The sequence below is a fragment of the Dipodomys merriami genome, unplaced genomic scaffold, assembly GCF_024711535.1.
Source record: "Dipodomys merriami isolate MVZ:Mamm:240054 unplaced genomic scaffold, mDipMer1.0.p SCAF_45, whole genome shotgun sequence".
NCBI lineage: Eukaryota > Metazoa > Chordata > Mammalia > Rodentia > Heteromyidae > Dipodomys > Dipodomys merriami.
In genome coordinates, this window is record NW_027206013.1 from 11,606,600 (window position 1) to 11,632,841 (window position 26,242).

General features: G+C 46.2%; 1 protein-coding gene across 2 annotated transcripts; it reads right to left on the bottom strand.

The window, feature by feature from the left end:
* Nucleotides 1-2,861: 2,861 nt before the first annotated feature.
* Nucleotides 2,862-26,020, bottom strand: LOC138808464 (dynein light chain 1, cytoplasmic). Of its 2 annotated transcripts, none has more exons than XM_069994722.1 (3): nt 25,921-26,020; nt 5,181-5,318; nt 2,862-3,288 (listed from the first exon to the last, which is right to left on the bottom strand). In XM_069994722.1, exons 2-3 carry the CDS (start codon nt 5,310-5,312, stop codon nt 3,151-3,153), a joined length of 270 nt encoding a protein of 89 aa, XP_069850823.1. In that variant the 5' UTR covers nt 5,313-5,318; nt 25,921-26,020; the 3' UTR covers nt 2,862-3,150. The 2 variants fall into 2 exon arrangements, with proteins under 2 accessions (XP_069850823.1, XP_069850821.1); XM_069994720.1 differs by lacking the exon at nt 25,921-26,020 and adding an exon at nt 5,561-5,672.
* Nucleotides 26,021-26,242: the final 222 nt, after the last annotated feature.

Consider the following 26,242-nt stretch of genomic DNA (forward strand, 5'->3'; position numbering starts at 1 on the left):
ACCTGTGCTTTTTCAATCAAAGCTGAAGCTCTACCACTTTGAGACCCTTTTTTATTTTGGCTTGAACTTAGGGCCTAGATGCTGTCCCTGAGCCTCTTTGTGCTTGAGGCTAGCGCTCTACCATTGGAGCCACAATGCCACTTCTGGCTTTTTAGTGGTTAATTGGAGATTAGAGCCTCACAAGGACTTTTCTGGCTGGGCTGGCTTTGAACCGTGATCCTCAGAGCTCAGCCTCCTGAGTAGCTAGGATTACAGGCATGAGCTACCAATGCCCAGCTGTGAAACTGTTTTGTTGGGGCTTGAACTTGGGGCCTGAGCACTGTCCCTGAGCTTATTTTGCTCAAGGCTAACACTCTACCACTTGAGCCATTGTGAAACTTCCAGCTTTTTCTGTTTATGTGGTACTGAGGAATTGAACTCAGGGCTTCATGCATGCTAGGCAAGCACTCTACCACTAAGCCACGTTCCTAGCCCCATGAGACTTTTTTTTTTTTTTGGTCGGCCATGGGGCTTGAACTCTGGGCTTGGGCGCTGTCCCTGCGCTCTTCAGCTCAAGGCGAGCACTCTACCACTTGAGCTACAGCGCCACTTCCCAGTTTTCTGGTGGTTTATTGGAGATGAGAGTTTCATGGAGGGGCTGGGAAGGTGGCTCAGTGGTAGAGCGCTTGCCTTGCATGCATGAGGCCCTGGGTTCGATTCCCCAGCACCACATAAGCAAAAAAGAAAAAAAGCCGGAAGTGGTGCTGTGGCTCAAGTGGTAGAGCGCTAGCCTTGAGCTGAAGAGCCGAGGGACAGTGTCCAGGCCCAGAGTTCAGGCCCCACGACCGGACCCCCAAAAAAAGAAAAAAAAAGAGTTTCATGGACTTTCCTGCCCGAACTGGCTTTGAACCACAATCCTCATATCTCAGCCTCTTAGCTAGGATTACAGGCGTGAGCCACCAGTGCCCAGCCCATGAGACTCTATCTTCAATAAATTACTCAGAGCCGGGCGCTGGTGGCTCACGCCTGTAATCCTAGCTACTCAGGAGGCTGAGATCTGAGGATCGTGGTTCAAAGCCAGCCCGGGCAGGAGAGACCGTGAGACTCCTATCTCCAATAAACCACCAGAAAACCGGAAGTGGCGCTGTAGCTCAAGTGGTAGAGCGCTCGCCTTGAGCTGAAGAGCTGAGGGACAGCGCCCAGGCCCAGAGTTCAAGCCCCACGACCGAAAAAAAAAAAAAAAAATAAATAAATAAATAAATTACTCAGAAAAAGCTGGAAGTGGCTCAGTAGCTCAAGTGGTAGAGTGCTCGCATTGAGCTGAAGAGCACAGGGACTGCACCCAAGCCGTTAAAGTCCATGACCTACCAAAAAAAAGAGCTTTATTAAGAAATTGTAGAAACCAGTGGCAGCAGAACCAACAACAACAACAAAAAATAGGGGACCCAGAAGTCCCAACTTTTGCAACTTCCCAGATGAGAGTGTGCTGTTTTAGCCTCTGGCACACATTTCCTTTCTACCTACAAAAGCTGACTCTCTTGCATATTTCCTTCCTAAGACTTCTCTACAACTCATAGCATGAACCCTTTGATGGCAATTTAGTTGCCTTTTTCTTTTTCTTTTTTAGTCTTTTATAGCTTTCCTCCCTGCTCCCCACCCCAGCTGAGGACTTAACTCAAGACCTTGCACTTGTCAGGCAAATGCTTTTCCACTGACCTAAATCCCCAACCCCTAACTGGGCAATTTAAAGCAGCTTCAATTCACATTTGTTAACTTTCCTACTAGTTAAAAGCATAGCTGGGCACTTGTGGCTCACACCTGTAATCCTTACTACTCAGGAGGCTAAAATCTTGAGCATTAGTTGAGTGAGCCTGGGTTTTTGTGGGGGATAAGGGGCAGTATAGGGTATGGATTCCACCCAGGGTCTTGCACTTATTAAGCAGGTATTCTATTCACTGAGTCACACCTCCAGCCCTTTTCATGTTCCCCCCCACGTCATGGGGCCTGGTCTCTATGCCTGGGCCCTGTCCCTCAGCTTTTCAGCTCAAGGCTAGCACTCTACCATTTAAGCCACAGCGCCACTTCTGGCTTTTTCTGCTTATGTGGTGCTGAGAATCGAACCCAGGGTCTCATGCATGCAAGGCAAGCACTCTACCCTGAGCCATCTTTCCAGCCCTCATGGTTATTTTTGAGGTAGGGCTTCCTTGTGTCCTGCCTAGGTGCATGCTGGGATGATTTTAGACTATCATAGCTGGGATGACAGGCTTACACCACCACAAACAATTTCTTCCACTGAGATATGGGGTTTTGCAAACTTCTGATTTTGAACAGGATGAGTGGAATTGAAGATAAAAGACCAAATTGGGGTAGGAATGTGGTTCATTGAAATGCTTGGCATGATCAATTCCCAGGACTGAATTAGCTTTATGAGCTGGATGGTGGCACAAGCATGTAATCTTCATTTGGAAGGCTATGGCAGGATGGTTGCTGGCTAACCTGAACTACACAGAAAAACCATGTCTTAAAAAGATCACTGAAATGGTCACACAAAAACAACTTGGAAGCCAGGTGCTGGTGGCTCAAGCCTGTAATCCTATCTACTCAGAGGTGGAGATCTGAGGATCGCAGTTCAACGGGCAGGAAGGTCCTTTTTTGAGACTATTATCTCCAGTTAACCACCAGAAAACCAAAGTGGTGCTGAACTCACCTTCAGCTGAAGAGCTCAGGGACAGCATCCAGAGTTCAAACCCCATAACCAACACAGACATAGATACACAGACACATAAAACAACTTGGAGGACTCACCCCAACAACTTAAGTCACCCATCAATTTACAGAGCTTGATTCGGCTGGTTATTTGAAGGAAATGAAGTTCACACAGATACATGTCCAACAGATTTTTATTTTTTAAAGGAATGAATTAAGAAAAAAAAAAACCAAGGGGCACAGAAGTATGGAATAGAAAATAAATACAAACGTAAGCTGTTTTACTAATTGTTTTATAATCACAACAAACTAGTACAGAGAATGCCCTGTACAAAACACAATAAAGGTTCCAAGATTGAGGTGTTTCCTTAGCAAGGCTGAAGATTTCAGTCTCTGATATTTGGAATTTAGGCTGCAGTCCTTGTTTTTGGATGGATCACTGGGTGTGTGGCACAGTCCATGCTTTTAACCAGATTTGAACAGAAGGATGGCCACCTGACCCAGGTAGAAGTAGATGAAGTGTTTGGTTTCATGTGTCACATAACTACCGAAGTTTCTCCCCACGATGCAGTGCCAGGTGGGGTTGTACTTCTTGTCAAACTCCTGGAGAAGAAAAAAAACAAAACAAAAAATTGTAGAAGAATTAACTAAAAGAGTTAACTTCAGGAAGCCACAGCCTGCATGGGAAAAAAGGAGAAATACTGGCATCTGCAAATGCTTACAATGAAAGATTGTTCCCCAGCTCCAAATCGCCTACATAGTCCATTGAGGCAAACATACTTACAGTTTGAGCTAAGACAGAAATGGAGACTGAGGAGATAAGAGGTATAAAGGACAGCCTTAAAGACAGGGCACTTTGTGATCATGATAATTACACCTTCCTACCTTATCAGTAATATTCTCTGACAGCAGGTGACAAACAGTTATGGTTTATCTTGTTCTTCTGGATAAAGAGAGCTAAACAATCCTCCCTTCTTATTTGCCATGCACCCCAAAATCGAAGAAAATGGCAAAAACTTAGCCCATTCCTTACCATGAAGATCTCAACTGCCCTCTTGCACTACTGAGAATAAGACTTCCCAAAAACAAAGCCTTAATTAGGGCTGGGAAGGTGGCTCAGTGGTAGAGTGCTTGCCTTGCATGCATGAGGCCCTGGGTTTGGTTCCTCAGCACCACATAAGCAGAAAAAGCCAGAAGTGGCATTGTGGCTCAAGTGGTCGAGCTCTAGCCTTGAGTTGAAGAGCTAAGGAATGGTGCCCAGGCCCAGAGTTCAAGCCCCACAACTGATCCAAAAAAAAAAAAAAAGCCTTAATTAGTATTTAAACCAGCAACAACCCATCAATATTTAGATTTAAGGGGACAAGACCTTTAAGCAACGCCAGTACTCCTGTAAAAATAATGCTGGAAGCAGACTGACAGTTACCTGGCCAAACATTATCCTTTTAAAATAGTAGTCCTTTCCATATCCATGCTAATGGTGCTTGGTCTTGAAAGTTAGCAGATTACAGGAACAACTTTTCTGTTTTTCCCACTGAGGTGTACTGACTGGGATTAGAAAACTTGCTTGAACTTTACCAGGTGAATGTGTAGGGAAGAATCAAAGAGTAGGGAAGAATCAAAGATAATTTGTTAAAAGCTCTTTTTAAAAGGACCATTTTTCTTTCAAGCTGGATGCAGGAACTGTGTCAAAAAAACAAACCCGGGTGCCGGTGGCATAAGCCTGTAATCTTGGCTACTAGGGAGGCTGAAGTTTGAGAATGGCGGTTCGAAGCCAGCTCGGGCAGGTACAAGTCCATCATCTCAAATTGACTTTGGAGCTGTGGCTCAAGAGGTAGAGCAACCAGCCTTGAATGAGCAGGAAGGGACAGCGCCCAGGCGAGAGTCAAGCCCCACGACTGACACCTTCCCCGCCCCCAATCTTTTTTGTTTCCATGTCATTCTCCGTCGTTGGTCCTCCCGTCCTCACCGGGGCCACCCCCCCAGCTTAGGCCGCCAGTTTGCTGCTCTTTCCAGCGAGCAGAGCTCAAGTTGGCAATCCTGCCAGGTCTCTACAAACTGTCACTTACCAGATCCCCGACCCCTCCGCCCCGCGGCCCGCGGGGAAGGCTGGCGAGGTCTCCCGGGCCCCGCGGGAGACGCCCACGCCGCTCCCCGCCCCCCCCCACCCCGGAACACGCAGATGGATCCTCGGCGCAGGAACCTACACAAGGGGGGAACCGCTCGTTGCTCCCATCTTGGAAACCGTTGCTAGGTGGCGCTTTCCCCCATAGAGCTCGGCTTAAAAAAAAAAAAAAAAAAAACTTCGAGCGCAGAAGGGGTCAGCGCTTCCCGAGAGAAGCGCACAACTCACTGCGCGACCTTTCTAGAAAACCTCTATGGCGCACAACCGCCCCCCTCGCCCTACCTCAAGAATCTGGCCTGGGGGGGGGGGCCGGGGCCGCAGGGTCGGGGTGGGAGGGGAGAGAACTTGACGCCGCCCCCCGCCCGCGCCTCACCTTCTTGATGTGGGCCGCAATGTCCTTCTCTATGTTGTATTTCTCCAGCGCCTGGGTAGCGCACTCCACCGAGTCCTGTTGCATCTCTTCCGACATGTCCGCATTTTTGATCACCGCCTTTCGGTCGCACATGGTTACCTGAGGTGGGGGGGGGGGCGAGGCCCGGGCCGCAGCGTGAGGAGAGGGGTCCGGCCTGGCGCCGCCTCCCCACCACCCCCTCCCCGGACCCGCGCCATCTCCGGACGCCGCCCCCCCCCCCCCACTTCAGAGATAGTGCGAAACCCCGCGGGCCGCACAACTGGACGAAGGCGGGGGAGGGAGCCAGGCCCGACCAGCGTAGACCCCCACACACACTCCCACCCCACCCCCGAGGCCCTCACCGGGTGGGCAGGGGCCGCCCGACTTCAACGGTCTCCGGAGGGAGCTGGCGTGCCTCAAGGTGAGGGAGAGATACGGCCGCTACCGAAGCCGTGGCGCATCTAAGCAGCCCCACGCCAGCCGCCGCCGCCTAGTGCCTAAGCCCCGCCCTGCCCCGTGCGCCACGCCCCCTCCGCCCGTCTCTATTGGCTTAGCGCAGCCCCCGGGATCATTCCATTGGCCTATGGATTCAATGGTTCCCTCAGGATCTTTCTCCTGCATTTTGTTGCGGACCATAATGCACCGCTCACGGCGTCTGTTGCCCCGGCAATGGGCCGCACGCGTCTAGGCCCACACCCAGAAGGTGGAGCCTGGACTGGGTCGTGAGGCCCACCCTGCTGTCTGCTGCGGCTGCGAAACGAGCTTTCTGCCCAAGGCAAGGAAACTGATCCTAAATCTACTGAGGCTTTTCCCGGGGTGTGCTGCGAACCACAGACTCAGGATGAGCCGGTCCTCCCCGAACACCTCTCGCCCACACCGGGAAAGGAAGATTTACCAACCCGACTGGTGACCGCTCCCTTTACAGAGGTGTGAAGCAGGGCCAGCTGCATTCGTCACCGGAAGAGTCTCAGGCTTGGCTTAATGTTCTGCTGTCTTTATCTTATTTTATTGACAGAATTTGTTGTGTATTCCAGGCAACCCTGGAGCTCGCTCGGTAGCTGAGGTGGGTCTTGAACTCAAGACCCTCCTGAATCTGCCCCTCATGTGCTGGGATTCGTTTTTCAGAAAGCCGCCCGCCCGCCCCTCACCCCCTTGCGTGTTTATTTTACCCTGGACCCTCTCTCTGTGTAGCTAGTCCTGCTCTGAAACCTTTGTATGGGTGGAGATATCTTCAAGATTGAAAGAGGGTTTAGGAAAGGAGAGTTTCCTTCTGATTTAAGCAGTTATTTTCAAGAATGGGAGTCATTCTGCCAGATTATGCAAAACTCAAAGGGAGTGGGGCTCTGGGTACATTTAGGAACCTCAAGGTATGTAGGGAAGTCTGTTGGGTGTGGGAAAGTTTCTTGGTTGGGAACTTCTCTTGGGAGAAGGTATCCTGATGGACAAGAAGGTGGTCCACAGGAGGAAAGCAAAAGAAAAAAATAGGGAGGATGGAGAGAAGACAAGAGAAGAAGAGGGCTAGGAATGTGGCTTAGTGGTAGAGAGCTTGCATAGCATGCATGAAGCCCTGGGTTCTATTCCTCAGAAAAAGCCAGAAGTGGCACTATGGCTCAAGTGGTAGAGTGCTAGCCTTGAACAAAAAGAAAGCTCAGGGACGGTGCCCAGACTCCGAGTTCAAGCCCCATGACTGACCAAAAAAAAAAAAAAAAAAGAGAAGAGAAAGAAGAAAAAAGGAAAAGGAAAGCAAAAAAGAACACTAGGATCTTGAGTTGAGGGTATAGCTCAGTGGTTCTTGTCTGGCTTATACTAAGCCTTGAGTTGAATTCCCAGCACCATAAGATATAAAGCAACCACTCACAAGTCAGATGGAGATTTAAATTGCAGCATTGAATTCAGTTTGTTTGTTTTGATATGTGAAGCCAGACTAAGTGTAAAACAAAACCACTTCATAGGCTTGTGAAATAATCTGATGCTTTTTAAAAAGCTTCTTCTTCTTTTTTTTTTTTTTTTTTTGGTCCGATCGTGGGGGCCTGAACTCTGGGCCTGGGCGCTGTCCCTCAGCTCTTCAGCTCAAGGCTAGCACTCTACCACTTGAGCCACAGCGCCACTTCCGGCTTTTTTCTTTTTGCTTCTGTGGTGCTGAGGAATCGAACCCAGGGCCTCAGGCATGCAAGGCAAGCACTCTACCACTGAGCCACCGTCCCAGCCCCTAAAGCTTCTTTTTATTTACTTAGTGCTAGTACTAGGGCTTGAACTCAGGGCTTCATACTTTGCTTAGCTTTTTCCACTTATAGCTGGTACTCTACCACTTAAGCCACTTCTGATTTCATGTTTTAATAGTAGTAATCTGTGGAACATAGTAAGTGCTCAATGAACCTCAAATAATTACCAGTTTATGGAACTGTCCCAAGGTCCACAACCAAGGCTTTAAGCAATTAAGTTTAATGCCTGTAATGGTTGTTTTTGTTTTTGTTTTTTTCCATTGTTGGGGCTTGACTCAGGGTCCTGGGGCTTGACTCAGCCACAGCACCATTTCAGCTTTTTCTGTTTATGTGGTACTGAGGAATCTAACCCAGGGCTTCATGCATGCTTAAGCAAGCATTCTACCACTAAGCCATATTCCCACTTTCCTACCCCCTTCCCTGGAAGTTTTATATTTACATTTCTGCATTTTTTTTCTTCTGGGTCATCTACTTTTTTTTTTTTTGCCAGTCCTGGGGCTTGAACTCAAGGCCCCGGGCACATTCCCTGAACTTCTTTTGCTTAAGGCTAGCACTCTACCACTTGAGCCACAATGCCTCTCCTGGCTTTTTCTGTTTATGGTACTGAGGAATAGAACCCAGGGCTTCATCCATGCTGGTCAAGCACTCTAACCACTAAGCCACCTTCCCAGTCCTGGGTCATCTACGCTTATTAACCCAAGATTCCTTCACCAATATGCCTAGAGGTATACAACTCCAAAGAGAAAAAGACAGGAAAAATGAAAACCTCAGACACAATTAATACATATCAATTAAATTGAATTGAAAAAGCTTTTTCCAACAAATAAGTACAATAAAAAGTAGGAGGACTTAATTTTCCTGTGTTATCAGGCTTGAGGGGAGAAGTAGGGGTGACAAGTGAGGCTGGGTTGGTGGCACTAAGATTCAAAATTATGAAATCTTATGATGTTAGAACATAAACTTTTTTTTTTTTTTTTTTTTGGTGCCAATACTGGAGCTTGAACTCAGGGCCTACAGCATTTACTTTTTTTTTTTTGTCGGTCATGGGGCTTGAACTCTGGGCCTGGGCGCTGTCCCTCAGCCCTTCAGCTCAAGGCGAGCACTCTACCACTTGAGCTACAGGCCACTTCCTGTTTTCTAGTGGTTTATTGGAGATAGGAGTCTCAGTGTCTTTCCTGCCCAGGCTGGCTTTGAACGGCTATCCTCAGATCTCAGTCTCCTGAGTAGCTAGGATTATAGACATGAGCCACCGGCACCCGGCTTTGCTGGATTTTTCTGTCCAAGGCAGAACTCTACTATTTGAGCCTGAGTCACACCTTCACTTTAGCTTTTTACTTGTTACTCAGAGATAATTTGGGGGATTTTTCTGCCTGGTTTGGCTTCTTTTTCATTTTATTTATTTAGTTATTTATTTATGGTCTGTTGTGGGGCTTGAACTCTGGGCCTGGGTGCTGTCCCTCAGCTCTGCAGCTCAAGGCTAGTACTCTACCACTTAAGCCACAGTTCCACTTCTGGTTTTCTGTTTGTTAATTGGAGATAAGAGTCTCAGGAACTATCCTGCATGGGCTGGCTTTAAACTGTGATCCTCAGATTTCAGCCTCCTTAGTAGGTATAAGCCACTAGTGCCCAGCTGGTCTGGCTTCTTTTGGACTTCAGATTTCAGTCTCCTGAGTAGGTAGGATTACAGACCTGAACACTGGAAGCCCAGCCCAAACCTAATCAATACACACACACACACACACACACACACAACACACACACACACACAACACACACACACACACACACACACACACACACACACACAGTAGATAGGATGAGGATATAGTTATGTACTTTCTAATATAACTACATTTAACTAGATATTTATCCATCTATGTCTATTTTTCCCCTTTGATCTGTGGCTTAGACAGCTTTTCCTAGTTTGAATAAAAGCTGAGAGGAATCTGGGTGCCCATGGCTCACACCTATAATCCTAGCTACTAAGGAGGCTGAGATCTGAGGATCACGGTTCAAAGCCAGCCTGGGCAGGAAAGTCCATGAGACTCTTCAATTAACAATCAGAAAACTAAAAGTGGAGTTGTGGCTAAAAGAGGCTAAAAGTGATAGAATGCTATCCCTGAGCAGAAGAGTTCAGGGACAGTGCCCAGGCCCTGAGTTCAAGCCCCACTACTGACCAAAAACAAACAACAGATTGAAGCAGATGAGGTAGCAGTAGGAATTGTAGGTGTTTGCTGAGTAGCCACTTACAATCAAAGTTAGGACTTGCTATCATTGTCCCCGTTAGTCAAGACGACTGTATCTGGGACCCCTTTCCTCTTGGCAATGCTGTCTCATTTAGATTTCAGCTCAAAATGTCATCTTGTATGATACTCCTGTTTACTACCTTATTTATTCCTTTGGAATAACCATATCATGGATTTCATTCTTTTATCACTAATTTCTACAGAATCCACTCAGTGGCTTTGTAGTCATTCCATGTGAAGTGGACAGCAAGTAGACAGATTATCAGAGAAAATTACTGGAAAATATTTAGATGCTTGAAGTATACTTAAAATAAGTTACAATCCCACACTCAAGCTTGTAGTCAACAATAAACTAGTCCTTCTACTATCTTAGGTTTGGGCTTGTTTGAAGGGATCTTAAAATCCTGCGGGGGTTGGGAAGGTGGCTCAGTGGTAGAGCGCTTGCCTTGCATGCCCAAGGCCCTGGGTTCGATTCCTCAGCACCACATAAGCAAAAAGAAAAAAGCCAGAAGTGGTGCTGTGGCTCAAGTGGTAGAGCGCTAGTCTTGAGCTGAAGAGCTGAGGGATAGGCCCAGAGTTCAGGCCCCACGACCGGACCCTCCCCCACAAAAAAAAATCCTGGGGCCCAGGGCTGGGAAGGTGGCTCAGTGGCTGAGATCTGAGGATCGTGGTTCAAAGCCAGCTCAGGCAGAAAAAGTTCGTAAGGATCCTTTTTTTTTTTTTTGTCGGTCATGGGGCTTGAACTCTGGGCCTGAGGGCTGGGCTTTATCACTTGAGCTACAGAGCCATTTCTGATTTTTGGTGGTTTATTGGAGAAAAGAGTTTCAGGGACTTTCCTGCCCCAGCTGGCTTTGAACTGTGATCCTCAGATCTCAGCCTCCTGAGTAGTCAGGATTACAGGCGTGAGCCACCAGCACCCAGCATCATAAGGATTCTTATCTCCAATGTACCACCAGAAAATCAGAAGCGCTGTGGCTCAAAGTGGTAGAGTGCTAGCATTAAGCAAAAATAGCACAAGGGCAATACCCAGGCCCCAAGTTCAAACCCCACAACTGAACAAAAACAAAAACTGTCCTATAATATTTTTTTGTGGGCTGGGAAGGTAGCTCAGTGGTAGAGTGCTTGCCTTGCATGCATGAGGCCCTGGGTACGATTCCTCAGCGCCACATAAGCAGAAAAAGCCAGAAGTGGTGCTGTGGCTCAAGTGGTAGAATGCTAGCCTTGAGCTGAGGAGCTGAGGGACAGTGCCCAGGCCCAGAGTTCAGACCCCACGATTGGCCAAAAAAAAAAAAAAAAAAAAATTGCGTATGTCTGCCGGTCCCGGGGCTTGAACTCAGGACCTCCGCACTACCCCTGAGCTTTTTTTTTTTCCACTCAAGGTTAGTGCTCTACCACTTGAGCCATACCTATACTTCTAGCACTTTCGTGATTAGTTTCACAGACTTTCCAGCCTAAACTAGGATCCTCAGATTTCATCCTCTTGAGCAACTGCTATTACAGGTGTGAGCTACTAGGACATGAGTACACTATAATTTTTTTTTTTTTTTGTCGGTCCTGGGTCTTGAACTCTGGGCCTGAATGCTGTCCCTGCGCTCTTCTGCTCAAGGCTAGCGCTCTACCACTTGAGCTACAGCGCCACTTCCGGTTTTCTGGTGGTTAATTGGAGATAAGAGTCTCAGATATTCCTGCCTGGTCTGGCTTTGAACTGCAATCTTCAGATCTCAGCCTCCTAAGGTGTGAGCCACTAGCGCCTGGCTCACTACAATATTACTAGCTTCGTTTTTTTTTCCCTCCCTCTCCAATGGTCTCACAATGTTACAACCATCTCTTAATGTTCCCAGGCTAACCTGGAACTTCTGGGCTCAAATGATTCTCCTGTTTCAGCCTCCTGAGTAACAGAAATTGGCTTTTAATAAGCTGTTGCTTTTTTTTTTTTCTTCCTAGTACTGGCATTTGAACTCAGGACTTTCTTGCTTTGCTGGCATTCTACTATTGAGACTTACCTCCAGCCTGGGCTGTTAGTTGTTTAAATTTATTTACATATTTATTTGAGCTTGAACTCTGAGCTTTGTGCTTCTACTGGGCTTTTAAATTCAGGCTGGTGTTCTATCACTTGAGCTAGACACTCCTCTATTCTAGTTTTTTTGCTGGAGATAAGAGACTCATGAGTTTTTGCTTGGGCTGACTTCAAACCTCAATCCTCAGAGCTCAGGCTCTTCAGTAGCTTGGATTATTAGTATGTGCTGCCAAACACTATGCTCCTTAATAGTTTAATAATTTCTTAAGCAATGTCAAGGTTTGATGCATAGGCTGATTCTAGCCTTTCACTACTGTATAATGCTTTGTTTTGGAGAATGTCCTTCAAAGATAAAAGTAACATTTGTTTTGTGCTATTCTCAAAAATGATAGATACTCATATAAAACTCTGAAGAATTTAAGACTGTGAGAAAGTATATTGTTGATATTCACATAATGCAAAGATAAGTGTTAAGGGGCTGGGAAGGTGGCTCAGTGGTAGAGTGCTTGCCTTGCAGGCATGAGGCCCTGGGTTCGATTCCTCAACACCAAATAAGCAGAAAAAGCCGGAAGTGGCGCTGTGGCTCAAGTGGTAGAGCACTGGCTTTGAGCTGAAGAACTCAGGGACAGTGCCCAGGTCCAGAGTTCAAGCCCCAAAACCAAGGGGTGGGGGGAGGGAAGATAAGTGTGAAAATTACATTTTTGAGCCGGGCACCGGTGGCTCACACCTATAATCCTAGCTACTCAGGAGGCTGAGATCTGAGGATCACAGTTCAAAGCCAGCCCAGGCAGGAAAGTCCATAAGACTTTTTTTTTTTTTTTTTTGGGACCGGTCATGGGGCTTGAACTCTGGGCCTGGGCGCTGTCCCTCGGCTTTTCAGCTCAAGGTTAGCGCTCTACCACTTGAGCCACAGCGCCACTTCCGGCTTTTTTCTTTTTGCTTATGTGGTGCTGAGGAATCAAACCTAGGGCCTCAGGCATGCAAGGCAAGCACTCTACCACTGAGCCACTTTCCCAGCCCCTCCATCAGACTCTTATCTCAAATTTACCACCAGAAAAGTGGCACTGTGGCTCAAGTGGTAGAGTGTTAGCCTTGAGCTGAAGAGTTGAGGGACAGCGCCCAGGCCCAGAGTTCAAGCCCCATGACCGAATGAAAAAAATAATTACATTTTTGGAGCTACATGTATAATTCAGTTGCACAGCTCAGAATGTCAAAGGCCTGCGGCTGGGAAGGTGACTCAGTGGTAGAGTGCTTGCTTTGCAGACATGAGGCCCTGGGATCGATTCCTCAGCACCACATAAACTGAAAAAGCCAGAAGTGGCGCTGTGGCTCAAGTGCTAGAGCGCTAACCTTGAGCTGAATTGCTGAGAGACAGCGCCCAGGCCCAGTGTTCAAGCCCCATGACCAACAACAACAACAAAAAAGACTGTGAAAGGTCCTGGGTTCAATCCCAAATAACGTGTACGTGCACACACACACACACACACAAACCACATAATAAATTTAAATTTATTTTCTTCCTCTCTTGCATCATTCATTTCCCCTGATTTCCCATTCTGGAATATTCTTTTTAAAAACAATTCTCTTAGTCAGGTGCTATTATTCTACCTACTCAGCAGGCTGAGATATGAGAGTCAAGGTTCAAAGCCAGCTTAGCCTACTAAAATGCTGGAAGTAGAGTGTGGCTTAAGTGATAGAGCACCAGCCTTGAGTAATAAAGGGACAGCACCCAGGCCCTAAGTTCAAGCTTCGGTACCAGGACACACCACATACACACACACACACACACACACACACACACACACACACACACACACACACACACACACACACACACACACACACACACACACACACACACACACACACACACACACACACACACGTAAAAGTAGGAAACATTAATTATAAGAGAAATAAATGTTGCTGGGCACTGGTAGCTCAGGCCTATAATCCTACCTACTAAGAAGCTGAGATCTGAAGATCAAAGTTTGAAGCCAGCCTGGGCAGGAAACTCTGTGATACTCTTGCCTCCAATAAACCACTAAAAAACTGTAAATGGCACTGTGGCTCAAGTGGTAGAGCATTCGCCTTGAGTTGAAGAGCTCAGGGACAGTGACCAGGCCCTGAGTTCAAGCCCAACAACCCATAAAAAAAGGAAAGAGGCTGGGAAGGTGGCTCAGAGGTAGAGTGCTTGGCTTGCATGCATGAGGCCCTGGGTTCAATTCCTCAGCACCACACAAGCAGAAAAAGGTGGAAATGGCGCTGTGGCTCAAGTGGTAGAGTGCTAGCATTGAGTTGAAGAGCTGAGGGACAGCACCCAGACCCAGAGTTCAGTCCCCATGACCAGCAAAAAAAAAAAAAAAAGAAAGAAAGAAAAGCAAGCAAGCAAGCCGGGTGCTGGTGGCTCACGCCTGTAATCCTAGCTACTCAGGAGGCTGAGATCTGAGGATCATGGTTCAAAGCCAGCCCAGGCAGGAAAGTCCAGTGAGACTCTTATCTCCAATAAACCACTAGAAAACTGGAAGTGGCGCTGTGGCTCAAGTGGTAGAGCTTTCGCCTTGAGCTGAAGAGCTGAGGGATAGCGCCCAAGCTCAGAGTTCAAGCCCCAAGGCCAACAAAAAAAAAAAAAAAAAAAAGTAAATGAATAAATACCATCTCTAGGCTAACAATGCCTACATCATTTTCTATCCTTTTTTTCTATTTTTTTTTATCCTATCCTAGACTTCTTGAATGACAATCCCATAAGTGTAAATCTTTGTTGAACTATCTCTAGGTTGCCTAATAAATTATCTCAAATCTTACACATCCACATCAGTCTGCTTCACTTCACTCTAACCTGCTGGCCTTGAAGTAACCTCATTATTATAAACAACAACTCCATTCTTCAGTTACTCAGCAATGAAATCTAGAAGTTTTTCTTTATTCCTATACATCCCTCACACATTACATCTGCCAGGCACAGGTGGCTCATGCCTGTAACCCTAGTGACTCCAGTTCAAAGTTTCAAAGTCAGCCCAGGGAGGAAAGTCCATAAGACTTTTTTTTTTTTTTTTGGGGGGGGGGGGTCTGGTCGTGGGGCCTGTACTCTGGGTCTGGGCGCTGTCCCTCAGCTCTTCAGCTCAAGGCTAGCGCTGTACCACTTGGGCCACAGCGCCACTTCCGGCTTTTTTCTTTTTGCTTCTGTGGTGCTGAGGAATCGAACCCAGGGCCTCAGGCATGCAAGGCAAGTGCTCTACCACTGAGCCACCTTCCCAGCCCCTCCATAAGACTCTTATCTCCAATTAACCACCAGGAAACCAGAGGTCGTCTGTGGCTCAGGTGGTAGAGTGCTTGTCTTGAGCTGAAGAGCTCAGGGATAGGGCCCAGGCCCAGAGTTCAAGCCCCACGACGACAAAAGAACAAAAACACATTACATCTGTAAAATAAAATTTACAAAAGGCCATTGCTTTGCATTAAGATCCTGTACTAGGTCTCAACAGAACAGACTAAAAACCAAAATGGAGGTCTCAGTGGTAAAGCACTTTGCTTTACATGCACAAGGTTCAATTTCCAGGAAGGGGGGTGGGGGGAGAGACCCTGAGTTCAAGCCCCAGTAATGGTGAACATTGTGTGCATGTGCATGTGCAGGCATACCATCCTAACCTTTTGGATCTTACATTGTCCTTTCTCAGGCTAAGAGAAACCACTGGCTGTCCCCTACCACCAGTGCGTGCCAGGGCACCCACCCTGAAGACTAGGATCACTGGGGTTTTGATCAGTCCTATTCACATTCAGCTTTCTTTCTGGCTTCCAAACAAATGCCCCTTTGCTATTCACAACTCTGCTTTGGAGGCTGTAAGTCTCAACTCCTCTCAGATCCCTCTCAGCCCACCCTGCCCAAGCCTGGGCATCCAGTCCCCTTTACAATCATCCTATTCAGGGATATACAATAAACATTTGTATGGTAAAGGCAACTCACACTGATTTCCATTGAACAGCTGAAATACTTAGGACTTACATGTCCAATCTAACCCTGTCTGGCTTTGATCTACACTAGGGCAACTCACCATAAGCTACGTGCGGCTCATGAATGATAAAGAACCCCCCATTCCACCCTCGCCCCCACCACACGTCCTGTCTATATTGAACTATTTAGCTCTCTACTGTCCTCCAGCTTTCTTCCTTTTTTTTCCCCGTCACAGCTTTCTTTGCACATGTTTTTCTTTCTGTCTGGAAAGCTTTTCTTCTCTCTTCCTTTGTGGGCTTTTAACACCATCTGGTTGCTCAGGTCTAGGTTCAGAAGCTACTCTCTTCCGGAAGTCCTCCCTTGATACCTCCCGCCAGCCTTAGTTAAAGAGCTACAGGAGTACCATTTTTTGTTTGTTTACCTCTTTATCTATTTACTTTTGTCAGTTGTGGGGGCTTGAACTCAGATCCTGGGTGCTGTCCGTGACCTTTGCCTCTCAAGGCTAATACTCTACCACAGCACCACTTCTGGTTTTTCTGGCTAGCTTTGAACCAGCATTCTCACATCTCAGCTTCTTGAGTAGTTCGGATTACAGGCATAAGCCACCAGTGCCTGGCAGAATACCCTCTGTTTCTTGTAGCCCACATCTCCTTTGTCTAATTATCTTTTAGTTGTCTGAATAGGGCGATGACAGAATTTGACTCTTAGTCACTGTTATATTCTCAGCGCTCAGCACGGAGCCAGGCTATTCTGTATCTCTAGTATCAGTGGGATGTGTGAACATATGTTGAACTGGCAAGGAGAAAGAAAGCCTTGGGCTGGGAAGGTGGCTCAGTGGTAGAGTGCTTGCCTTGTATGCATGAGGCCCTAGGTTTGATTCCTCAGTACCACATAAGCAGAAAAAGCTGGAAGTGGTGTTGTGGCTCAAGTGGTAGAGCACTAAGCACTAGCCTTGAACTGAAGAGCTGAGGGACCGTGCCCAGGCCCAGAGTTCAGGCACCATGACTGGCAAAAAAAAGAAAAAAGAAAGAAAGCCATGTTCATAACCTTAGACTCTGGGAAATAAGAGTCAGGTCATACCAGGAAGGGAAAAAAAGCCCTAGCCTCCTGCTTTCCCTGTCAGAGAATATTAAGACATGGGGCTGGGAAGGTGGCTCAGTAGAGTACTTGCCTTGCATGCATGAGGCCCTGGGTTCGATTCCTTAGCACTACATAAGCAAAAATAAAAAAGCCAGCTTTGAGCTGAAGAGCTTAGGGACAGCGCCCAGGCCTAGAGTTCAGGCCCTATGACTGGACCCCCCCCAAAAAAAAAAAAGAAAAAAAAGAATATTAAGACAAAGGAACACTCTGCACATGTTAGCATTGGGGGGGGGAGGGGAAGGGTGTTGGCTGCTCCAGAAGCTTCTTGACTTTTAGTTCCCCTCCCTTTAACAATTTCCAGGTGCCTTTTTACCTATAGTGGTAGTGCTATTATTGAATTATATTTCTGACATATTCATTAATTATCTGCTTATTAAAAAATAGATTTCTGCTGGGTGTCAGTGGCTCACACCTGTAATCCTAACTACTCAGGAGGCTGAGATCTGAGGATCACGGTTCAAAGCCAGCCCAGGCAGGAAAGTCCATGAGACTCTTATCTCCAATCAAAACCACAGAAAACCAGAAGTGGCACTGTGGCTCAAGTGGTAGAGCATTAGTCTTGAGCTGAAGAGCTGAGGGACCCAAGCCCAGAGTTCAAGCCCCATGACCAACAACAATAACAAAAAATAGAGTTGCAGCCCAGGGCTGGTGGCTTAGGTCAGTGATCTTAGCTATTCAGGAAGCTGAGATCTGAGAATCATGGTTTGAACCAGTCAGGGCAGGAAAGTCCTTGAGACTGTTATCTCCAATAAACTACTCAGAAAAAGCTGGAAGTAACACTGTGGCTCAAGTGGTAGAGCCATTCTTTTTTTTTTTTTTTTTTTGTCAGTCATGGGGCCTGAACTCTGGGCCTGGGCACTGTCCCTCAGCTCTTCAGCTCAGGGCTAGCACCCTACCACTTGAGCCACAGCACCACTTCCTGCTTATGTGGTACTGAGGAATCAAACCCAAGGCCTCATGCCTGCAAGGCAAGCACTCTACCACTGAGCCACCTTCCCAGCCCCTTTTTTTTTTTTTTTATTTTTTTTTATTGTGATTAATTCATAAACTTCACAAATTTCATAGTATTGTAAGATACTGAAACACACACATTCTAACCTTCATGAGGCATTAAATTGTCATTATTGTGGTCTATGAAGCTTGTGAATTCTACGAGCTTTGACAATACAGCTTTTCTTCCACCTCGGGTGATATGTACATTTCTTTCCTTTTGCTTAGTGTTAGCTGTTCCCTCTTTCTCTCTCATTCCCTCCCTCCCGTCGCTGCCCTTGACTTGCTTAGTTTGTTTTCATCAATGTCCAGTGCAGCTGATGTTGTATGTTTTCCCATTTCCCTCTGTTTATTTGTCCTCCTCCTAGTTTCCCTTAGATGTGCACATATATACCATATATGTGGTCAGCAACAAGGGGCCATTTAGTAATGATACAACAAGATGAGTGGAGGTCCTTTGTTTCTTGAGTCTTGTCTACTTTGTTGTATTTCCTTACATTTTGTATTTAACATCCACATATCAGGGAGACCATGTGCCATTTGTCTCTTTCTTCTTGGTAGAGCTATTCTTAACACTTCATACCTTTCTATTCTTTCTTGTGTTTTTGGCTTATCGTCCTGTATAGTTAAATTGCAAGTTATGTGACACAGTAGAAAATGTTTAAGATCAGGAATTTGGGGGTTAGAAAATAAATTGAGGGGCTGGGAATGTGGCTTAGTGGTAGAATACTTGCCTAGCATGCATGAAGCCCTGGATTCCATTCCTCAGTTCCACATACACAGAAAAAGTCAGAGGTGGTTCTGTGGCCCAAATGGTAGAGTGCTAGCCTTGAGCAAAAGAAGCTCAGGGACAGTGCCCAGGCCCCAGGAGTGCAAGCCCCAGGACTGGCACAAATAAATAAATAAATTGAGGAAGCAGAGGCAGACGGATGGTAAGTTTGAGGCCAGCTGGATAAGCTACAGAAATAGAAGAGTTAGGGATGGGGCTTAATGGTTTTGAGAGGCTGAGACATGAAAATGGTGAGTTTGAAGCCAGCCTGGGCTATATAGTAAGACAAAAGAAGAAGAAAAAAGAAAATCAATATGGTAACCATTTTTTTTTCCTGCCAGTCCTGGGGCTTGAACTCAGGGCCTAGGCACTGTCCCTGAGCTGCTTTTTGCTTAACCACTTGAGCCACAATGCTACTTTTGGCTCTTTCTATTTATGTGGTACTGAGGAATTGAACCCAGGTGTTCATGCATGCTAGGCAAGAGTTCTACCACTAAGCCACATTCCAAGCCCCAATGTGGTAATCTTTGTAAGTCCATTGATAATTTTGTGTACCTCAGCTCCCCTTTTCTGAAACGAGTAATTCCTCTGTCTGTACTAGTTCATAAAAATCAACATGTGTTTATTAGGTGCCAACACAATAGGTCTTTAAAGGAAAGTAATTGCTCCCATTAGTTCTTGACATCGAATCCTCCCACCCTTATCCCCTGCCCTATGGTGGGGTATAGTTTACAGACCTCTAAGAATGGTAACTTCTGGGTTGGTGATGTGGCTCCTTGGAAAGGGTAAGAGTGCATGTTGAGCATGTGCAAGGCCTAGGTTTGATCATCAGCACTACAAATAAAATAAAATAAAATAAAAACAAAAAACAACATCTGACTGTGTGCCGGTGGCTCATACCTGTAATCCTAGTTACTCAGGAAGCTGAGATCTGAAGACTGAAGTTCAAAGCCAGCCCAGACAGAAAAGTCCGAGTGAGAATCATATCTCCAACTAACCATTCAAAAGTGGAGCTGTGGCTCAAAGTGGTAGAGCCCTAGCCTTAAGCAAAAAAGCTCAGGGACAGTGTTGAGTGCCCTGAGTTTAAACCCCCAACCTATAAATAAATAAATAAGCACCCGCCTACCAATGTGAAGCCATGAGCTTAAAACCTAGTACTTAAAACAAAAAACAAAAAACTAGTTGCTGTAGTTGGGAATGCTGAGCTTCTATGAGCTCCTACTTTGTCTTAAATGATAGCCATTAACCACATATGACTACTATTACTGCAGTCCTCCTGTTGAACACCAATAGTTCACTCCTGTAATTCTACCTATTCAGGAAGGTTGAGATCTGAGAATCCCAGTTTAAAGCCAGCCAGGACAGTAAAGTCCATGAAACTTTTTTTTTTTTTTTTTTGCCAGTCCTGGGGCTTGAACTCAGGGAGTGGGCACTGTCCCTAAGCTTCTTTTGTTCAAGGTTAGCACTCTAGCACTTTGAGCCACAGTACCAGTCCATGAAACTCTTATCTCCAATTAACAAGCAAAAAGCCAGACATAGAGCTGTGGCTCTACTTCTACACTGTACTGTGGTCGAGTACTAGCCTTGATGGAAAAAGCTAAGAGAAAAGGGTCAGGCTCTGAGAAAGCCCCACAACTATTCCCCCCACCCCCCAAAAAAAATAAAAAGAGGAAGGAAGCTGTTACAGATTTCTACGTTTACTGCTTTAAATAACATACAAAACCAGACCCTTGTCTTCCCACCTGCTTGGCCACATTCAAAGACCTATCAGTTCCTTTGTTACCCAAAAATAGTAGAAAAACAATGTTGAAGATGTACTACAGTCTCAACACCAGAGGAGAATAATATTCACAACATACTGCAAACCTTCTTGAATTATCTTTCTCCATCTCTGTCTTCTCATCCTCCCACGCTTGGCACTTGGTTCCCTAAAGCACTGTGCTCCCCCATTCCAAACTCTCCCCCAATCTTCTAATTCAGATGCTGCTGCTCATCCTCCTCTGCATCTCCTCTATACTCGTATAGCTGTTATTATATTATTATTATTATTTATTTGGGGGACAAGTACTTTTTTGGGGGGGGTTGGGTCTGGTTGTGGGCCTGAACTCTGGGCCTGGGTGCTGTCCCTCAGCTCTTCAGCTCAAGGCTAGCACCCTACCACTTGAGCCATAGCACTAGTTCTTTTTCTGCTTATGTGGTATTGGGAATCGAACCCAGGACCTCATGCATGTGAGGCAAGCACTCTACCACTGAGCCAGCTTCCTAGCCCCGAGTACTGGGGTTTAAACTCAGGGCCTTGCCCTTGTCAGGCAAGTTCTCTACCATTTATGTAATCCACATCTCCCAGTGCATTTTCTTTAGCTATTTTTCAGGTAGAATATTATGGCTTGCTTTTGTTTTTGGTGTGTGTGTGTGTGTGTGTGTGTGTGTGTGTGTGTGTGTGTGCAAGTTCTCTACCATTTATGTAATCCACATCTCCCAGTGCATTTTCTTTAGCTATTTTTCAGGTAGAATATTATGGCTTGCTTTTGTTTTTGGTGTGTGTGTGTGTGTGTGTGTGTGTGTGTGTGTGTGTGTGTGTGCAAGTTCTCTACCATTTATGTAATCCACATCTCCCAGTGCATTTTCTTTAGCTATTTTTCAGGTAGAATATTATGGCTTGCTTTTGTTTTTGGTGTGTGTGTGTGTGTGTGTGTGTGTGTGTGTGTGTGTGTGTGTGTGTGTGTGTGTGTGTGTGTGTGTGTGTGTGTGTGTGTGTGTGTGTGTGTGTGTGTGTGTGTGTGTGTGTGTGTGTGTGTGTGTGTGTGTGTGTTGGTCATGGGGCTTGAACTCAGAGCCTATGTGCTATCTCTGAGCTTTTTTGCTTAAGGCTAGTGCCCTATCACTTGAGCCACAGCTCCACTTCTAGCTTTGTGGTGCTTAATTGGAGATAAGAGTCTGATGGTTTCTTGTCTGGGCTAATTTTGAACCTCAATCCTCTGATCTCAGCCTCCTAAGTAGCCAGTAGCCTGAGCCACCAGTGCCTGGCAGAATCTCATGTTTTTGCCCAGAGTTGGCCTCAGACTGCAGTCCTCCTATTTACACCTCTTGCATGGCTGAGATCATAGTCAAAAGCTATCATCTTGTATCATCTTGTTTCGTGGTTGAGATGGGATCTCCCAGACTTTTTGTCCATGCTAGCCCAAACTGCAGTCCTGATTGTGGCCTCCTGGGTAGTTGAAATGATAGATGTTAACCACCACACCCAACTCAAAATGTTTTTTTGTTTTTTTTTTTGTGGGTAGTGGGGCTTGAACTCAGGGCATGGGTGCTGTTCCTGAGCTCTTCTGCTCAAAGCTAGCAGTCTACCACTTTGAACCACAGCGCCATTTCTGGTTTTCTGGTGGTTGATTAGAGCTAAAGTTGACAGGCTGGCTTTGAACCACAATCTTGGCCTCTTGAGTAGCTAGGATTACTGAGCCACTGGCACATGACTGTTTTGTTTTTAATTATCTTTTTTTCCTTAGCTGGAGATCAACCCAAAACCTATGCAAAGGCAGGAACTCTACCTTTTGGCCACACCCCAGTTCAGAAATGTTTTCTTTTACCTTGTCTCATAAATATAGTGACACATATGACAGAAAGCAAGTTCTCAGGTTGCTGTAACCAAGAACACAATTCCACAGTAACCAAGTCCAGCACTCTCCCTGCCAGCCAGGATTAGTTTCTACTAGGTGACTCACTTTCCCCCTGGTGGTCTAGTCCTTGTCACTTCCTCTTCTGCCTTCAAGGTCTGGAAGAAGCTGCCACTGAGCCCTATGCAGAAGGAACATTTTGCCACCCCGATGGCACAGGGGAAGGGAGGAAACCAGATGAGCAGGTTTGCAAAATGTTTTTTCATATGTGTTGTCTTTTTTTTCTAATTGGGCACAACCCTACTCTCTGGTAGACATTTACCCTTAAATAATTAAATTAATTATTATGTTATTGTACTGGAGATTGAGCCAGAGCATGCTAAGCAAGCAACTTCCATAAAGCCATATTTTACTAAGCAGTATTTCCAACCCTACCTAAATTTTAATTTTTGGTGCCAGACCTAGTGCTTGAACTCAGGGCTTGGATACTGTCCTTGAGGTTTTTTTTTTGGTGGGGGCGGGGGTCGGTCATGGGGCTTTAACTCTGGGCCTGGGCACTGTCCCTGAGCTCCTCAGCTCAAGGCTAGTGCTCTACCACTTGAACCACAGCACCACTTCAGGTTTTCTGGTAGTTAATTAGAGGTAAGAGTCTCAAGGACTCCTGCTGGGCTGGCTTTGAACTGTGATCCTCAGATCTCAGCTTCAAGGCGTGAGCCAGGGGCACTGGATCCTTGAGCTTTTTTGCTCAAGGCTAAGCATTGTATCACTGGAACCACAACTCCATTTCAGGATTTTTTCTGTCAATTGTAAAGCCTGAACTCAGGGCCTGGTGCGGCTGCTCCTGAGCTCTTTTGTTCAAGGCTAGCATGGCCCGGGCTACTCAGGAGGATGAGATCTGATGATCATGGTTGGAAGTCAACCTGGGCAGGAAAGTCTGTTAGACTTTTTTTTTGGTTGTTGTTGGTCATGGGGCCTGAACTCTGGGCCTGGGCGCTGTCCCTCAGCTCTTCAGCTCAAGGCTAGCACTTTACCACTTGAGCCACTGCACCATTTCTGGCCATGTGGTACTGAGGAATCAAACCCTGGGCTTCAAGCATGCAAGGCAAGCACTCTACCACTGAGCCACCTTCCCAGCCCCTTGTTAGACTCTTCTCTCCATTAAAACTATCAAAAAAGAGTGAAGGGGAGCGGTGGCTCAAGTGATAGATCTCTAGCCTTGAGCAAAAGCAGCTCAGGGACAGCACCTAGGCCCTGAGTTCAAACCCCAGGATCAGCACCAAAAAAAAAAAAAAAAAAGTCTCATGTACTTTCCTGCCTATGCTGGCTTTGAACCAGGTCTTAGATCTTAGGCCTCTGAGTAGTCATATTAGGCTTGAGCCACTGGTACCCAGCCACCTCTGGATTTCTGTGGTTGGTCATAGCTGCTTCCTCACAAATGGGCTGTGCTGTTTCTAATCCAAGAAAGCTGTACTTGCCCCATCTGTTAAGTAACTAAACCCTTTGGGGAATTGCATGCTACAGGACTTTGTAATACAAGCTTGATCATTACTATTTGCTAGCAGTTTCCTATCTAGAGTCCTATTAGGTCATTTAGCTAACTACTCTCTCCATAGCAACTGCCTAGTTAACTCAAATAGCAGCTAAAAATCTTCCCAGGCAAAGTCACACAGGAATGACAGGATCTAGAGAATGATATTAGTATATCTAAGCACCTAGATCCTCAAATGAGGAAGCATCTGGACTCTGGAACGCCTGTAGGACACATAAGCTCCTATAAGACTGTTTACATAGACTCAAGATCTTACTTTGCCAAGAATCTTTCTAGTTTGCCTTCTGAAGACCAGCAGAGAACAGCTAGAAGCATTACATAATCCAGAAACAGCACACACGCAATCCAATTGTTTTTATTTTAGAAATCATTTATTATGTTTTATTCCATTTGCAAAAGGTATCTAGGCTAATTTCAACTTCACAAACATAGAAAACTATAAAAATTTTAAAAAACCACTGCCATCAAGAAATCTCTCTCCAAATAGAAAAGACAAAAAAAAAGTCTCTACAGATATTTGTTAAATTACTTTTTCAATGCTTTTTTTTTTTTTTTGGTACAAGTAATGAGGACATAGATAGGTAATCAGATGAATATGCATATATACAGTATTAGAAGTGGAATATAAGCTTTTATTTTCTTTAAAAATTTTTAGCATAAGACAATGAAATACAATTGTAGTAACAATCTTTAATTCTACAGTAACATATGACTTCTAAACTGAAATTTCCATGACTGCATCCTTTATAGATAACTGATATCAACCAGCTTAATAGATCCCTTCAGAATATATAATTATGTATGTATATGCTAAGTACCATTTACATCTAAATTAGTATGATTTTAACATATTCAAGACATGATTTAATAATTGTGTAGCATTCAGTGTTATGCTGCTGTACCACTTGCTTATTAGGAGGTTGGCTTTTTTTTTTTTTGCTAGTCCTGGGCTTGAACTCAGGGCCTGGGCACTGTCCCTCAGCTTCTTTTTGTTCAAGGCTAGTTTTCTATTACTCGAGTCACAGCCCCACTTTTGTCTTTTTCTGTTTCCAGGGCTTCATATATGCTAGGTAAGCACTCTACCACTAAGCCACATTCCCAGTCCATGAATGATTATATTTTGAAAGTAAAAGTTATATTTTCACTATTTGTTTTTAATTTTTTGTCTTCATTTTAAATGGTTGAGAGGAGTTATAAACAAACATCAACTAATCAACTATGTTTTAATGTTTGATTTTTGAGCCTGGGGATCAAAACCAGGACCTTGTGCATGATAGGCTAGCACTCTACCACTGAACTACATCCCCTATCACTAGTGTTTGCTAAACATTTTTACTTCTTGTTCCCAACTTTTTGTTACTATTTTTTGGACACAGGGCCTCCCTTTGGAGTCCAGGCAGGCCTCAAACTCAAAATCCTCCCTCCTGCTTCAGCCTCCTGAATGCTGGGATTATCAGCACATACCAAGACACTTCCTTTCCGGCTCCAATATTTTATTATGAAAAATTTCGAACAGAAAAAGGTTGGCAAACACATCACCACCTAGAGCCTACAGTAATCACTCTAGTACTATAGGTTTGTCAATCTATCTGCCACCAATCCATAGAGGTAGGTGTGTGTGTGTGTGTCCTGGAGCTTGACTTAAGGTCCTAAGCGCAGTCCTTTAGTCTCTCCCGCCTGCGCCCAGGTGCTGTCCCTGAGCTCTTTTACTCAAGGCTAGCCCCCTACCACTTTGCACCACAGCGCCACTTCTGGTTTTCTCCTGGTTACTTGGAGATAAGAGCCTCAGGCACATTCCTGCCCAGGCTGGCTTCAAGCGCCTTGAGCTACCAGCGCCTGGATCCCTTAGCTTTTTGCTCAAGGCTCTACCACTTTGAGCTGTGCACAGCGCCACTTCTGGTTTTCTTGGTGGTTCGTTGGAGATAAGAGTCTCACAGACCTTCCTGGCCAGGCTGGCTTCGAACTGCCATCCTCAGATCTCAGCCTCGTGAGCACTTGGGACGACAGGTGTGAGACACCGGCCCCGGGCCACGTTTCATTTTTAACGAAGGTTAAGCCTATAGATGCAAGTCCTCCCGGTGGCCCGGGCATTACAGGGTGTGAACGTGGAAAAGCGTCAAGAGCGGGGTCCAGCTGGGCCCCTGGACGGGGGGGCCCCACCGCGTATTTGAACTCAGACCCCATCGGAGACCCGGCTCCCCCGCTGCCCGTAACGTGGGGTCTCACCTTGTGAGGGAGGATTAAAGATGCACACCGCCGGATGCACGCCACAGTGTGGGGGGTAGGTGTGGAGACACCCGCGGCCACGCGGCAGGACTGACCGAGGCTGCGGGCCTCGCGCCGGGCGGGTCGGCTTCCTCCGCTCCGGCGCCACGCGCGCGCGCGCTGAGTGACAGCCGTGCGCAGACCCCGGCACCAGCCCGGTCACACCTCAGTGAGCGCTCACAAAGGCCGGCGAGGCGGGCGGCACCGCCGAAGGGGAGGGGCGGGGGGCGGGGAGGACACCGGCTCGGGGAGTCCCAGCCACTCATCCAATCCACGCCTCCTG